A 17,121-nucleotide genomic window follows, 5' to 3' on the forward strand; every position below is an offset into this window, starting at 1 on the left:
AGTTTGTCGTGCAATAGTTCTCACAGCACGCCGCTAGATGGCGCGACCAACATGAAATTATTCAAAACATAAATTCTTTAGTTTCCTCTCATTATAAATGTAATTTTACATCGTAATTATCATTATTCAACATTTAATTGTTGATTTGTACACTAATAATAGACCTATATCAAATTCCCTAAATTAAAAGAAATACCGCCATCTCTCGGCGAACCTCTCAAGTTTGTCACGAAATAGGTTCCCCTGAGCGCCGCTAGATAGCAGCATATTTTTCGGTATCTCTATTTATTTCAAAAACTCGACATTACATAATTATTAATGTACCAACCGACAATTATTAGTTGAATTAAGGTAGTTTGAATGTAATATTACATTTATATGCAGAGAGAACCACAGAATTTATGTTTTGAATATTTTCATGTTGAACGCGCCATCTAGCGGTGTGATGTGAGAAGTATTGCACGACAAACTTGCGGGAGTCTCCGAGGATGGCGCCACATTTTGCAATATATTTATTTATTTAAAAAACTTAATATTAGTTAATTTTTAGGGTGCGAATCAACAATTAAATGTTGAATTACGATAGTTACTATGTAGAATTGCATGAATATGCAGAAAAAAAATAAAAGACATGAATATATATGAAAAATTAGTTCGGACCCCGCCGCTAGATGGCGATACTGTTTTTGGGTTCATTGACTCGCATATATACTTTTATAATATTTTTTTCTTTTTTTTAATTTCTTTTGGGGTGGAGGACAAATGAAAATTTTGGTTGGACAAACGTGGACAAACGAATGCAATTTGATTTTAATCAAAATTTGCATTTGGAGGTGCCAACTTCACTGGGCTGCAGTTGGAGCTTTTCCCGAGGCGTCCGGTTATTTCGAGTACTCAGCTCGATGATTCCAGCGGAGCTTTTTGTTTTTTTCGAGCTTTCCGACAGCACTAATCCTAGTGTGATTTTTCAGGTTGTACTCACCTGTAGGAATCAGGCATGCTGGGTATTCCGGGATAAACGGCAGTAGGCGCGAAGCCATGGTGTATCCTAGGCGGCGATGGCGGTGCTTGCGGGGGCGGTTGACCGCCAAGTATCCCCGAGGCTGGCGGCGGCGTCGGATGACCCGCACCGACAAGGCTGACCCCGCCAGCATGTTGTTGCTGCTGCTGAGATTGTTGTTGCTGTTGCTGCGATTGCGGTTGCTGCTGGTGCTGCGGGTTGTCCCTCCGTTGCGTGCGCAATTTCTCTTCGCGCCGCCACTTCGCCCGCCGATTCGAAAACCAGACCTGAGTTAGTGAACGAGAAGACAGACGAAGATACAGGTCAATCGCTAGGCTACAGGTTCTGCCTATTCGGTCAACAATCGAGGATCTTCCGCGTGTAAAATGTTATTTCGCTGACGATTCGACTGCCTATGTTTACGCAAATCAATAATTTTATAGATGCAGAAGAAAAATTGAAAGTTACACGAATCTATGTTTTGAAAGTTTCTTTCGCTTTATTAATAATTCATACATGCACAACAGTTTATGTTTTACGTTACGTTACTGAATTCCGCACGATTCATTTTGCTCCATTACTGCTACAATATGAATGTCTATGAAATTAGATTGTCTATTTACATAAACACGATCGCATAAAATAATTGAGCGCAACTCGCGAAAGAAACTTTCGGGACAACCTAATATACAAGGTAAGATCCGAGCGATGAAATGAAGTCGATATGAAATTCAATAGAATTCTTGTTTCAGTTAGTTTCGTATATTTTTGAGACGGTATAAAATTCGACTTTTAGCTACAGTAACGTTACTTCTTCTCATATCGAGATATAATAGGCGTCCGGTAGTTGTTTGGCACGTTGAATATCGTGGAATAATTTTCAGAATAACGAAACTTAAAAAATCCAAGTGTTCGTATAATTCTGATACGCAGTGTATATTAACGCGTTCACTGGCAGACTAATAATCGTGAAAATTCCTACGAGGCCAACATTTTATTTATATACATTCAGAAATGATTTAATTCGATATTTGTAATAGTACTTATTTTTGCAACACCTTTACAATTCACCAATTCGATTCGGATTTATTTTCTTCGACGCGTCAGCTTCGGAATTAATCCATTTAGGCAGTGCTTTCCATGCGAGGAACTAGACAAATTAATTCTGAAACTTAAGCATCGAAACAATTTAAACGAAATTCATGAATCTCGACGAAGTTGCAAAAACGAATACCACGACAAATGTTTGATTACATACAGTTCCCAATAGTCTAAATAATATCTAATCTGAATCAGTGAAATTTGAACCACGATCGTCGATATAAACCGATCGTTCACGCCGCGATCCATTCGTATTCGCGGCTAACATTGCACGGCGAAAATATAGTCACCTGTATTCGCGCTTCCGGTAGGCCGATCTTTCCGGCCAGTCTCTCCCTGGCGAAAACATCCGGGTAATGGGTCCTCTCGAATTCCTTCTCGAGAGCGTCGATCTGCTCGTTACTGAAGCTCGTGCGATTCCTTTGAAGCTTCCTCTTCAAACGGAGACGCGCTTGATCGTCGTCCGTGCCGCCAGACACACTTCCGGCGTTGCTGTTGTCCCCGCCGCTGTTCGTTTCATCCGAGTGCGCGCCGCCCTCGAGCTCTGCCACTGAAAAACAAACGGGTTTCGTACATCGTTACGTTAAACATCTTCGTAAATATCGTTGCCGTTCCATGGCCGTACCGTTCGACGATTATATTTCCTCGGAATTCTGTCCAGCAGCGTGGAGAACACCGACGAAATCGCCGCGAGACTGCTTTCAGCGATCGATCCGTAACGTCTCGAGTTTTTACCGACTCTATCGTTCGTATTTTTTTTTTTTTTTTTTTCCCCGAGGGTCGTCGACGAAGACCTTCGTCAGTTTTCTTATATAAATATCTCTAGGTGCGTGTACGAGACGCCCGGGATGCGTGTATATGTGAGACCGAGGAGAGAGTGGCAGGCAGGCGTTGCTGGGTGAACCTTATCGTCGGTTTCTGGGTGAGCGCGTCCAGGCGTCACTGGGTTTTGGCTCAACGACGAGAACTGCGCGGAACAGGGCAGGGTCGGGGGGAGGGAAGGTGGCGCGGAATAGCTGCAGGAAGGGGGCGAAGGGGGGATCCACGATAAGACGCCAAGCGTCCCAACGCCAGTCGTTGGTCTCCCCGCCGCGATACGCCTCTGTCATCCAACGAAAGTGCCATCCTTCTGCTCTCCTCCTCTTCCGCTTTCCCACCTATTCTTCTTCTCCTTTATCTCCTTATTCTGCTTCTGCTATCTCAATTTTTTTTCTCATCTATCGCTTGTATCTTTCAGCTGTTCCCCGTTTAGTATCCCCTCCCCTCTCCTCTCCATCTCCCTCTCCTCCCCTCCCCTCCTCTCCCACCCCCACCACTCTTTGCGATTTCTATGGTCTTCGTCCTGTGACGGTGACCGCCGCCTCCGTCTTTGCTTATCCGCCATTGAGTTTTCACTTATCAACAACTTCCACGGTGTCTTCTTCCATCTACCTCTACAAATTCTCTACGAGTTCTCTACAAATCTTGTATCTATTAGGTTGTCCCCTCGCAGTAATGACTACTACGAGTTATTGAGTTGGTTAAAGTCGACCCGTGACTCCCCGCGAGCGAGCAGTGTATCGTTATTGTATCGTTATTGTCCCACTGATTTCTTTTCCTCGGACCTCTTTCGCTTTCGCTAAACAAACACAGAATAGAAACCTCGACTGGGTAACTGTAACGTCTCGGTCCCGATTCTTCTTTCGCTTATACAGTCGTTGCTATAACACGACGAGGCTTTTACTAATATCGAGATCACGAATTTGCTCGAAAGATGGAGAAAGATCGTAGCGGAGAATAGACGCGCATGTCGCAGTGAAGTCGCCTTAAATGCACGAGCTCCGGGACTGAACTTGTGCGTTTATCGTAGAGTTCGTATATTTCGTATATTTCGTATATTTCGTATATTCTTATGTCGTATATTTTGTTTGCCGGCGAACTTGGAACGTAGAGGACAGCGAATAAAAAAGAGGACAGAGCGAAAACATCAGGCTACGTCGGTGAGACAACATGTAGCGAATATGTTGCAATTCTGCTGTTCACCGGCGATAACTTTGTTATGATTGTTTGCTTGTTTGTAAATTTTTGGTTGTCTTGACGTCTGTCGACTGTGGATGTTTATAATTGCTACACTGTATTAATTTCATAATGGGCTATGCCCGTATATATTGCAACAAATAAATAAATAAGTAAATAACTAAATAAAGGTCTCATTTTAATCGGAAAAATGTCAGGAATACGATGGTAAAAGTTTGACAAGAAGAAAAGTTTTATGAAGATCGCCCCCACTTTCGACACACTTCAGTTTTCTTGGCTTAGACAGGCTATGTCCCTAAAAAAACAGAAACAGCCACCGTCCCTCGATAACTGACCAGAAACAGCCCCGACTCGCTGCCAGTTAGCAAGGTAACGCTTCCACTAGCTACGCATTAAAGTTTCCCGCGACGACACGTATAGGAGGCCGCTGGTTTTCATAACGATACCGTCGAGAAAGTGAGAGAACTCGAGAGATAATCCGTAACTCCCTTTCATGGATGCGGTTAAGGTTCATCGTGGAAGCTGGCAGTGAGCCACAAACTTCTAACGGAATCGGTGGGCCGCTACACCAAGTTTCCAGCGCGTGATGTACAATCCAGAGCAATGTAGAACTTCCTCTTCCTCCAACTTCTTTCGCGCTCCTCGTCTCGTTGCCTGCAGCTTCCGTCTCCGCCTGGTTTCTCCAACTTCTACTTTCCTCTATCTTCGTCCATGTTTTCCTTCGCAACGCTCTCCCATCGACCTAGTTTTTCCTGATTTCACGCACGCATTTGTTTCTTGGGGATTCCCCGCCAGTTGGTTCTAATTATTGGGCTGTCTGGAAAGTCCATGCCGATTTTTAATAGACGGTACGGGTCTGAATATGTCGGAATGGTTGAAAACAAATAGCATATATACATTCTTTAAAATGTAGAAAAGTTGTGGAACAAAATGGTACATATATATATATAATTCAATAAATATGCATGAATATTCAAATATGCCTTTGAATTTTTCTTAAAAATAGCCATGAAATTTCCGGACAATCCAACATTTCAGCTCCTCTTCTCTAGCGATCTACTGTCTTGACATCTTCGTTGTTTCTTTCATTTGTTTCTGCGTCTATCGTTCCTTGTTCATTTGCATACCATTAACAATTTCGCTGGTTCGTCTCATTCGAAGCGAAGAGCGTTGTGCTCGTGGAATATAACGTCGACAAAGGGGAATCCATTCCACCCACCCATTTTCTCTTAACTCTCCCTTCGTCTTTCGCTCCAAACAGGTTTCTCGCATCGTCGTTCAATGCATTGTCCACCAACCCGAGTTCAGGCCAGTTCAACCGTGATGGCGGCCCTCTATATCGTGCCTTCGTTAATACACGTGCTCTCTCCGATATGCGCTACGAGATTTTCGTTGCTAGACATTATTCTCATGCGTAGACCGAGTACGGACACCATTACTTGACTCGAACAATGTCGATAAAAATATGCTTCGCCACGGTTTATCGCCAGACAACTCTTTATATGTAGTTTCGTCCAGTCTTCCTAGATTTGAAGGTAGCGTTCGTCGCTGGGAATCCCGGAGCGTCCGCGATTCGGTGGCGACGGATGGAAACGGAGGTGCGAGAATAATGAGGATCGTAAAACGGGAGGTAGCCGCGGTGCTCGTTCGCGAAACCGTTAAAATACGACGAGAACCGGGAGGAAAAACGGGCCGGGGGTTTAAGGGGTCACGCAGTGGCGAGAAAATAAAGGCAGAGTCGTTGTCGAGTAATGGTCCCGGGTGCACGAGTGGCGAACTGTATTATTAACGCCGATAATGGCCGTTGGTGCACTTAGCTAAACGTCGAGGCTCGCGTTCACTGAATTTTTGCGCATTGTGGTTACAGTTCGAGTTTGCACTCGTGGCTTGTACAGGAAGAGAAGCTTAAGGGGAATACGTGACGCGATCGTAAGGGTGGCTGACTCCTCGCATGGAAGTAAATCGAACATACCTGTGGAATAAAACTGTTTCGGTCAGGGCCTCGAGGGAGTTTCTTTCGTATTAGCTTTAAAATTGCATTATTATATCGATGGATCTTCGAGGGAATTTCACTGATATTAACGCACTCGTTAATCGACGTCATTTGAAATTCTGGGTAATTATAGAGAACAGGTACATCCTCACCGATTTCAATGATTTTTAAATATCTTGTATAAATCAACATTTTTAACAACTTTTTCCTATACATATAACCGTCGCTCGAGAGCTTAACTTCCGAGATATTTGCACTCTTTGTTCGAATTAAATAATTAAAAAATAAATTAGTGCATCATACCTACCGCACATAGTCAAATATTCAGGCAAGTTCATTTTTAGTCCATTGAAAGTAATCAACGACGTCCGTGTCAAACTGGATTTTTTCTGAGCCTAAACAATCGCGTAAACAGTTGACGATTGACGACTCGGTGAGGATGTACCTGTTCTCCATAATTACCAAATTCTGAATTTACGCGAACATTAAAAATCTCGGGATATACATGTTTACAACGTTGATATTTCAAAAAACATCACAATTTAAAACAACACTTCTAGGTTATTTTAAATTTCGCGTACTAGAGAAAGGATTAAAACTTGGAGAAGATTTTGTATGAAAGAATTTGTTAAAAAATGTGAAAAATGGAAGCAGGAAGTCGTGGTGTATAAGATGAAGTTAGTCTTCTCCTTTAGTTCCCCCATAACTTGTACAATTTTCACCACGATTTTCTCCGTCACTTTCAAGTAGCAGCTTCCAGAAGATGAATCACATCGGTTGTTTGCGTATGCAGGGTCCAGGAAGGGGGCAACGAGAAATACACCAGCCCTCGATGGCGGCCCAAAGGTTGGTCCTCGAGTAAACGGTGAAGGCCCACCGCGTTTACGATCGCGAAAAGGAGTAACGAAGGGAAATGGCGAGAGGTCGAAAGGAAACGCGACAAAGAAACTCTTAAACATTCGGCTGTACGCGTGCCTTTCTGGTTTCTCGAGAGACACTCGAGCAAGGAGAGCAGGTTCCCGGTTGCACGGTCCGCCATTGCTGGCTGCCGTGGCGTTTTGTGGCCGGCCACTTGACTTCCGATACGAAACAATGCTACACTTTAACGTCACGCGATGCAACAATAACGCTGGAACACCGGGCGAGCTTAAACGGTTGCGTGTGCTCGCGATCAATTGTTACCATCAAAGAGCGATCGTTTCGCTCTCGCTAGTCCTTTTCATTTCGTTTCACCGTTTTTGTTCGCCGTCGTTTTGTACGCCGAGCGAACGCAAAGTGCCGAACGATACGTTTCTTCTATCGAAACGTTTTTAATACGCTCGACTTCTCTCTCTTTGCTCACTTTGTTCGATAATCGTCGCTGGGCGCGTGGTAAGCGATACGAAACGAGTCTTTGTTGGTTCGTTGATTCCCTTGTCTTGGCGTGCGCGCTCTCGGAGACTGTCGTTTGTTTATTCAAGGGGTTACACCACTCTTTGCTCGCTCGAATTTTCAGGCTCCTTCGAGAATTTTTATTTAACCGATCGCGAGAGTTCATTTCCATCGGTGTAGATTAATGTGTCGCTTTTTTATTTGTTTTTCGTTTTTACAAAAATGGAGGCTTGGCAGACGATTTAAAGTTTGCTGCGGGCACGATAACTCGCGTCGGGATCGAGATAGAAACTAATTAGTTTCCTTAGTACGAGAGCTAGTGGAACGCGTAGCTGTTTCAAAAAGTGTAGATTTTTAATAAAATGGCATCGTTCCAAAGTAAAATTTTCAAAGTTGCATAAAACATACAAATATTATTGGGTTGTCCGGAAAGTCCATGTCGATTTTTGGTAGGTGGTACAGGTCTGAATATATCGAAATGGTTGAAAACAAATAACATCCATACATCCCTTAAAGGGTGGAACGGTTGCGGAACAAAATGACACCTATGTAATTCAATAAATACACGCCTTTTGCCATGTTACATGCCTTTGAATTTTTCTTAGAAATTGGCACGAACGTTCTGGACAACCTAATAATACTGATATTAACATTAAACTTCAAAAATGGACCCCATGATTCGTCTCTCACTCGAAACTGTTGCTTTCCAGCCAAATAACCGCAGCGATTGACGCCGTTCGACGCCGTTCGACGCGAATGAAAATAGAAAAAAAAAAAAAAGAAACATAAACGGGTACAATCTTCTTCTTTTCCGACGCGACTGGGAAAAATCACGGGGGTAAGTGTTGCGTGTCGGGCACGAAGGGGGCCGTTTTGATCCGCAAGGGGCGGCGCAGTTGCGCAAGGGGGGCCAGATGCACTACGCGCCGCGTCGAATGCTAGAATAGCCGGCGATGATACAGATGTTAGCGGGGATTACCCGTGGTGTTCATCGGAGCGAATAGGAAGTCATCGTCGGGGGCTCGGATAATTCTCTAGGACCTCTCGCAAAAAACGGGCATATTATTAGTCCTTTGCGTTCGGGGTGACACTTCGCCTGGGACGGAAGAACGACTCCGAACAATGTTGCGACCAGCGTACAGCCAACATAAAATAATTTCGTACGTGACTATTGTCGGACGGTGTTGGGAAAAAACCCATTGGCGTAATCGTTGTAATTAGACCGCGGATGTTTATGCGAATTTGTATTTTTATAGATTTTACGTATAATAGGATTCATACGTATTGAAATATATCAAAATTACAATACCGTATCATACTTGGTACGATCGATTGTATCGAATTGTATATATTTTAGTTTGTTTCTTAAAAACGTTGTCGTTTTGTTTCTTCCTACATGATTTGATTTGCTGCTCTTCGCCTGGCATGTTGTATTAATATAATAAAGAGATGTCGTTTCAAATAAGTAACATTTCTTTAATTGATATCAGGTTGTCCAGAAAGTTCGTGTCAATTTTAAAAAAAAACTTCAAAGCCACATTTGAATTGTAACATATATTTATTGAATTACATAGGTGCCATTTTGTTCCACGAACTGTCCACCTTTTAAGGGATGTACGCATACATATTCAGGCCTGCACTAACCATCAAAAATCGGCATGGACTTTCCAGACAACCCAATATTTAGTGTACAGTTTCAATTAGCAACACGATCTAGTAATACATTTTCCCATAATTTCACGTACATTCAAAAGAGTTGAAAAACAAAATCCTAGGGGTCCATTTGAAGCCAAAAATTGCCATACAGGGTGTCCAAAAAATGTTGGAGGTCCTCGAGACGGGTGGTTCGAGGGTTGATTCGAAACAACATTTTCGCTAAGGAGAAAGTTGTTTCGAATCACTCCCGAACCACCCCTTTCAAGGATCTCCAACATTTTTAGAACACCCTGTATTTGCCCAACGACGACCGAGACTCGAGTTACCCAGGGGTCAAAGGTCGGCTAATAAACGCGCGATACCGACCACGTCGCGCGGGCCCCCCCCCTTGTTCCGCGCATTTTTATTATCCCGGTTTTCCCCTAATGTCGGCGGGTTTCTGACGCGACGCCATAGGTGAGCCTCGCGACAAGGGGAGGTTCCGCACCCCGGTGCGAGGGGGGCAACGGAAAAGATCACGCACATTGGGCGACTCGTTCCGGCATGACACCTCGCACCCCACCGCCCCCGGGGACAGAACGATTATCATTTTCAAATCGACTAGAAAAGCCAGTCGGCGACAATGGCCGGCCATGATGCGTTAGTAACGGCCATTCACGATGCGAAACTGGGAAAAGAATGGACGATGAGTTTGGGGCGAATGGAATCGGCGGGGCCCACGGTCGGGGAGGGGGAGGGTGGTCAGACCGGTAGAGGGCGAGAGAGCAAGCAACGAATTGGTGTGGATTTGCAAATTTGTACGTCGGATCGGGGACTTGCGTGAGCCGATGGTGAAAATATCGAGTTGGGGGTTTGGAGGGGTGTGGAGGGGATGGTTCTGTCGCGCCATATTTGCGCCAAACAACTGCCACTAATTTTGTGTAAAGCCGGCGACTGACTTGCAGCAAAACATTGTAACGTAACGCGAGCATTCGCTTAATTTGGACGGACTAGCAGAGTGACGAACCGAGCCGCTCTTTGCGTTTTTTGATGAACCTCTTTGATCGTCTACTTTTCACTGAATCGAGTAGGAAGCATTGCGAGAGAATTCAGCCGAGAGTTCGAAGCGAGCATTCGTGATTCCAAAAAAGGACCTTGTAATGTAACGCTGGTGCCGAACCGTACAATTCGTGCCGAGCAGTTGCATTACAGCGTTCCGTTGCAAGTCGGTCGCCGGCTTGATACAGTAGAGGTCCCAGTACCCGTATTCGTGATAAATTAGAAACGTTGACGTTAGGAACAAGCTTGCAACTATAAATTTGTTCATCTCGAGGTCGTAATGATAAATCTGTTCCGATTATATAAAATTTCATATACATTTGTCTCTGATTCTATGTCTCATACATCCTTAAAAAGAACTCGCTTCAGCCTGTAAGAACGTAAAGAAAATGGAGTATAGTCGGGACAGACAATGGAGAAGATTGTATTATCGACGGCAGGTCGATACGAAAGTATCGGAAAACCATGGTATACCTTATCAGTCACGGCTGAGGGTACCCTTGAGGAGATTACTTTAATATTTTTTCGCGCTTCCCGCCGCGAAAGTGATTACGAGGGTATCCTGGCCCCTGGGTATCGAGTGGCTCGTAACGACCGATACAAGTTGAGAAGGATCATCCTTCCTCGCCGCGATATGTTATGGCTGCGCAAGGGGTTGGTTCCCGCGAGGAGAGGAGAGGAATCCGACGTATAATCCGCTTCGGTCTGATGCCTAATCCCACGGACAAATTTATTGGATTCCCTGTCTTTAATGCTAAATATGTGCACGGGACTTTCGAACCAGGAACTCTCTGTGAAAATGTATCCTTGGATTAGAGAGGTTTGCTCAAACGTTTGGGGCACCAACAGTCACGTTCGGTCGACTGTCTCTGCTCGTATGTGGAAGCACGTTGCAATTAGTGTTTAGATATCAGATTAGCTCGATTAAGGCTCAGGTGTTCGTGTCACGAATCGTTAGCACGATTATTGCTAAACCAATAATCGTGAAAATTCCTAAGAGGCCAGAATGTTGTTTTTGTACAATTAAAATATGATATGATTTAACATCTGTGGTAACGCTCATTTTTGCAACCTCTATAAGATTCATCGAGCCTATCCAGATTTATTTTTCTTAACATCTCACCTTCAGATATCGATGTATTTAGTTCCTTAGGGAAAATCCTTGTCGCCTACATATGGCTGACGTGGCGGTCAACGTGTTAATGATCAATTACAGCTTTTTAATTGGACAGTTTGTCAATTAGAAACTGGGTGTCTCCGATAGTGTTCAAGCCGTGATTCGATGTCGTTAGTGTCCATCGTTATTTCTATCGTTCTCCTATCTATTCTGAGAAGTCAATTTTTGTTCTTTCACCGCGATATTATTAAGCGTCTTATATTATGTAGCTTCCTGGCGGTCTGTTAATTTTATATCCGTCGATTTATAGCATATTTTATCTATCAGAATCGTTTTTTGACTATTATTTATATAATATTTCATCGTCCATATAATGATGGGAGCACAAAATATTACGTGAATAATAAATAATAAAGTATCGGTGGTTCTAGCAAAAAGTTCATTAATAGGCTAACAGTTGGTAAAGTGTTAATGTTAGTTGACTAGGATCTGTATTTTATAAACCTCGTTGCCACGAATGTTTTAAGTATCGTCTACTAGTCAGGCCAAGGAAAGTTTACACACGAAGGAGTCAAGAGTCATCTTCCATTACACGACGCTCGTTAATTACCAGAGGCAATAAAGAACTTGGCGCGTACTATCGAGGATTAATAATTCTCTCGTAGCAATCAGGCTATTAATTAAATTCTGGTTATAATGGTCTCGGGAACGAATTAAGATTGACTTTATTGGTCCTCGCGCGAAAGAATATTCTTAAAATGGAGTAACAAATGCAGAAACATCTACGTTTATCTCGATTACCGTTCATCCTATCGACAATTTTTGTATAACAAAAAAGTTGCGAAATTGAAGTTTAAACAACATTTGTCGCACACATTTTTGTCGCGGAGTCAACGATAAGCGAGATGCTGTGCAATTTGCACCTGGTGCCCCGCGCGAGGTCCTCATTACCCAAGGATTTCATTTCAATGATTTCCTACGTAGCTCAAGTTTTGAATTAAAATCTCTTTGACTCGATAACAACTATCCGCACTTCCATGAATCGTCTAGGAACATACACGAATTGTAAAGCACCGGAGGGGTGGTTCACATGTAGCGTGAAGTGTCCGCGTACGCGTCGATAAATGTTTTCGCGATAATGCTTCTCGGGCGATGAAATATGATGGGGTAGCTAATGTTAAATGGTTGGAAAGAAACGTGGTGCCGACCATCCTGGATGCTGAGTACACGCCGAATGAACGCCACTGTTTATAATAGTTGGGTATGAATATAAATAGTCTCTACTCGGGGCACGCATCGAGCATAAGTATGCATACGATGCATGCAGTTGATCTGCAATTTACTAGAAGGAATTCTTTCATCTTTCAACGGTGGTTCCAAGCTTACACCAAAACTACAATTATTACAATCTTTTTTTTTTTGCTATACAATTATACCAAAATTCTACAATTTATAATGCTATTGTTATTTTACTTTCCTATAAGTGCACATACCATTTCGTTCTCTTTAGCATATATATCTGACATTAGTTTATATTATAAATGGACAAAACCTGCACACGAATATCGCCATGTTTACATCATCCTTCCTTAAAAATGCTCCGTTAATATCCGGAAAGTTCGCTTCAGGAACGAATCAGCGCGTTGGATCACGATTCTAACGGACCATCCCGCGTAGATCGTCAAAGGCAGCAACAATGGTCGTCCTTGGACCAAGGAAGAAGAGAGATCCGTGAAAAAAGCTCGAGGAAAGTTGGCTAATACGGCGGAAGAGTTGGCGGAGGGCGAGAGTTAAGCAAGGAAGAGCAATTACAAGGGCGGAAGTGTCGCGAGCAAACCTAACGAGCTAACGGCAATTAACACACCGCGGTGGCGTCAGGAGAGGGCACAGAAAGAGGAGCACGACAAGTGGAAGGAGTTTGGCAATCGATCAACAGTGAGAACCGACGAGGAGGTGGAAACTAGCTGCGAAGAGCTGCTGGGCGGACGGGGGAGGAACAGAGACGAGGCTCCACGGTTAGGAAAATATTGGAAACTCCATTAGGAGTGGTGCAACCAGCCGTGCGCCAGAATACATAAGCAGCTCCTCCATAAGGAGCAAACGAACGGCTACGGGTGAGGGGAGAAGGAGGGGAGGGGGGGGAGAGAGAGAATAAAGTCGAAAGAGGAAAGAAACCAAGAGGCTACAGTTATTACGGGATTCATGAGAAACCTTTCATTTTTCGTTGCCCTCGTCATATCGCGTTTCTTTCCTCGTGTAGCCATCGAACAGATTTATTCTCTCGATGCACGATTCGTTTATCGATTCCCGTCAGCGATTTCCAGACTGCCGAGAAGCGTCTCGATTACGCGACGTACGAGGATTCGAGGGGCCTAAACGGACCAACCGACGAATAAATATTGTATTCATAACGCCTGGTTAATATGGATTTCTTGGGTTAGGCAAAAAGCTCGGTCGATTCAGTAACTACAGCCAGTCGAATTGCGTGTTAAGGAGTCGCTGAAAGTTTGACATGTTACAAAGACCGAAACCGTTAATAGAGAAAAATAACAATTATCGTTATTCTTCAAGACGTCGTGTTGAGAGGACACGTTCGAGTACTCCGAGCGCAAAGGGTTGATAGAATAACAGCAGGGTGTCCGATCCGTAGGAACCTTCGACAGGCACTAAATGCCGTGAAATCAGCCGACGATAACGTAGATCCGCATGGCGCAGAACTCGCGCGATTACTTCCGGCCTCTTGAGTCGCGATGTACTTTTACAAGTTTCGCCTCGAGGCTCCCAACCACCCTTCCGGAAGCCCTCTACGCCATCCTCCTCGGCGAACCTTCGCATCCTCCTCCTGTTACCGCCGCTGTGTTCCTCCTCCTCCTCCTCCATCCTATTAGCTTCTCCTCCGCCTCGTTCGTCGTCCTCCTCCTCTTATTCCGCAACTTACGGCACGTCGAGGTGCGGTTAAGCTCCGTTTACGCAGCGGAGTTTCTCCTATCCCCGATTTCCTCGGAGCTTTTGTCGCAATCTCGGCTCCCTCTGCGCTCCTGGTTGGTCTTCGCTAGTTCGCAGACTGGTTCGGTTACAGTTTGCGCCGTTCGCGCAACAGTCGGGACCGTCGCTGGTTAAAGAGAAATTAACTCCCGGAATCGTTCGCCGGGAAACACGATGCCGTGGTTAAGAATCGCGGTTGCTGGTATTAATAAGCCGTCTGAGTATCGGGGAGGAATCGAGAGTTCGGCAAACGAGCGTAACTGGCGCGTTCGATAGGTTCCGTGTTTGCGGATCTGCTGGATGATCGGGTGATTTGGGGAGGGACGGACGGAGACGCGAGGATTTACGCAGAGGAAGCACGGGAAGACGATGTTTGGTCGCGACGTGACGGTTTAAGGAAATTTAATTGGGTATCATCAGCATGCCGGCGTTGCCAGCGACGCAGCCCATTCGTTTGCTTAACTCGCAAGGTGTTTGCATTTATGAGATTGCTGTCGGGTTGTGTAATCGAGAGAAATACAATTGGAATCACATGTTAAGCATGCTTTGTTCGAAAGGAATGCTTAGTCACGTCTTAAAATTACATGTTATTGATGAACATAATAGATAGTTGAATTACTGTTTATTCTGATACTTGAATTCTCGTTCAAATTTCCTCGTAGCATTTATTTTTATAACATCTAGTCCGGGATTATTTTTCACGGGAAACGTTGGTCACTTTCAAAAAATAAATATTATAGAGGAATATAATAGATAATCGAATTATTGCTGATCCTGATACTTGAATTCTCGTTCAAATTTCCTCGTAGCATTTATTTTTATAACATCTACTTGAATCGGAATCTCTAGCTGGGATTACTCGGGCAAACAATAAAATGAAGCGTACATTGCTAATGGTCGTAATTGACGAACGCGATGGTCGTGATCGATAAAACATGGTCAAGTAATTGAGTGCAAATGCGTTCAATTTGTATTAACAGGTCCGCCGAGGGCGGCCCGTGAAACCGCGATGTAAATCAATGACCAAGGGTGATTTCCAGTCTCTTCCCTGGCGAATGAATACCCGTTGAAAAGCCCTAATTCGTTTACGACTTGCAAAACGAGCCTTTTGGGAGCGCGCAACTGGTAGCCAAACAATTTCTCTGTCGTTACTCAACCCCCTGAATCCGTCCCAGGGGTAACATCGTTGAAATAAAATCGAGCGTCGATTTGCCTTTGGCCCGGCAAACTCGTGGACCTTGGCGAATCGATAGGACGTTCTTGGAATCGATGATTAACGAGTCGTCATCGAACGGAGGTGGGTCATTTGCGAAACAACAGATTTTATGGGGAATTTAGTTCGCAACGCCGAAAAGAGAGACAGAGGACGAGCAAGAGCGACGCGTTCGACTCGACCGACTCGTGTCATCGGTCATGAAAGGCGAAATGACCGTTGGAAGTCGCGTCAGGTACGACCAGGTAGCAAACGACGTGTTTCTCCTCTTCGATTCGATCGGCAATTTCTATAACGGTTTGTTTCGCTAATTGTTGTCGTGGAAAAGTTTGCGAAGACTTGGAAGTTTAGTTCTCGGGTCGTTTTATTCTTCTTTTTCACCTGATCCACTGAGCTACAATTTGGACTAAATCTTATTAGAGTATCGCGAGAAACAACGTATCCTTATTTATCCTCGTTCTCTCGCCTCGAGGGATCATCGGTGTAACGTAACGAAAACAAGGCCCGCGCTTCGTAGACGCGTTGTTTCGAATTCCCTATAGGGATCTGATTGCAAACGAATGCGGCGGGGTTACAGTCTCCCTTCATAGACAATTAATCCAGTTTACTCGCAGACGTTGCCTCGGTATGGGGTTCCTGTAAGCCGAGAATCCGCACAAACGTCCCTCCCGCGCTTAAATATATTCAATTACGAAGCTCGATGCTCGCGCAGACTCTTCTCCGACTTTCCTCCTTCCTTTTTCTTTCTCTTCTACACCCGCGCTCGACGCTTTTCGCCGCAGCTTTGGTTTCCGCGCTCGACGCTCCGCACCCTTCCGCCACGGAAGTTTTCATAGTCAAGAAAACTATTGATTACAAGTTCCGAGCACCTTCTTCAATTTTATAGAAACGAATTTGTACACACATCGATAGACTAGATCGCGTTCGAGTGAACTAGAATATCCATGCTCTTAGAATGTTATTCCAGCTATCACCAACGTTGATTTTTATATTTCATTAAATTCATCGGGAACTACTAATAGGTAAAATATTTTATTTTCCTCGTCTGGTGATAATTTTTTGTTGAATTCAACACGAATCCCATCTCCTAATATAACACAAGCTCCATGTTGAACAGATTAACACAAAATCCTAGTAACTTTAACACGATCGTTATTTTAATTACTGCTGCACAACATCTTTTTGTTTTATTAACGTAGACAATGTGATGAGAATTTAATGTAACGCGCATCGACTGTTAATTTCTGTTAATTTCCAGATAACATTAAAAACACGTGTTACATTTATAACTGTTCTCTTATTTTAACGTAAAACGTCTGTTGAGAACACCCGTTCAACTCTAACCAAGCCTTACACTCGATCGTGTAAAATAATTGATACAAGACGTTCGACCAATGGATATTCATACGCAACGACTCGAATCGTAAATCAGGGTTAATTCAATTCCGACACTTGGAGAACGAAGTACCTGAATCCGTCGAAAATAATTAATCGGTGAACCTGACTCGTAGCAAATTTTCATCCCGTATCGAGTCCTAGTTCGTAAATCGAATCCGGTCGGCGCTCTGACGGCGCGCGGAGCGGTTAGTTGCGCACACTGCGACAACGTGGGAATCCCCTTGTACAAAGAT

At 44.0% G+C, this 17,121-nt stretch overlaps 1 protein-coding gene across 2 annotated transcripts in view; it reads right to left on the bottom strand.

Annotated features, from left to right (window-relative positions):
- LOC128886450 (paired box protein Pax-6-like) overlaps positions 1-17,121 on the bottom strand; it is a 94,044-nt gene that overhangs the window by 2,028 nt on the left and 74,895 nt on the right. For both annotated transcript variants that reach the window (XM_054141382.1, XM_054141379.1), the window contains exons 7-8: positions 2,392-2,651; positions 983-1,287 (exon numbers count right to left, since the gene is read on the bottom strand). In XM_054141382.1, coding sequence (XP_053997357.1) covers positions 983-1,287; positions 2,392-2,651 — 565 coding nt within the window. The remainder of the gene's footprint in view (positions 1-982; positions 1,288-2,391; positions 2,652-17,121) is intronic.

This window comes from Hylaeus anthracinus, unplaced genomic scaffold, assembly GCF_026225885.1.
Source record: "Hylaeus anthracinus isolate JK02 unplaced genomic scaffold, UHH_iyHylAnth1.0_haploid 0, whole genome shotgun sequence".
In the NCBI taxonomy this organism is placed as follows: Eukaryota; Metazoa; Arthropoda; class Insecta; order Hymenoptera; family Colletidae; genus Hylaeus; species Hylaeus anthracinus.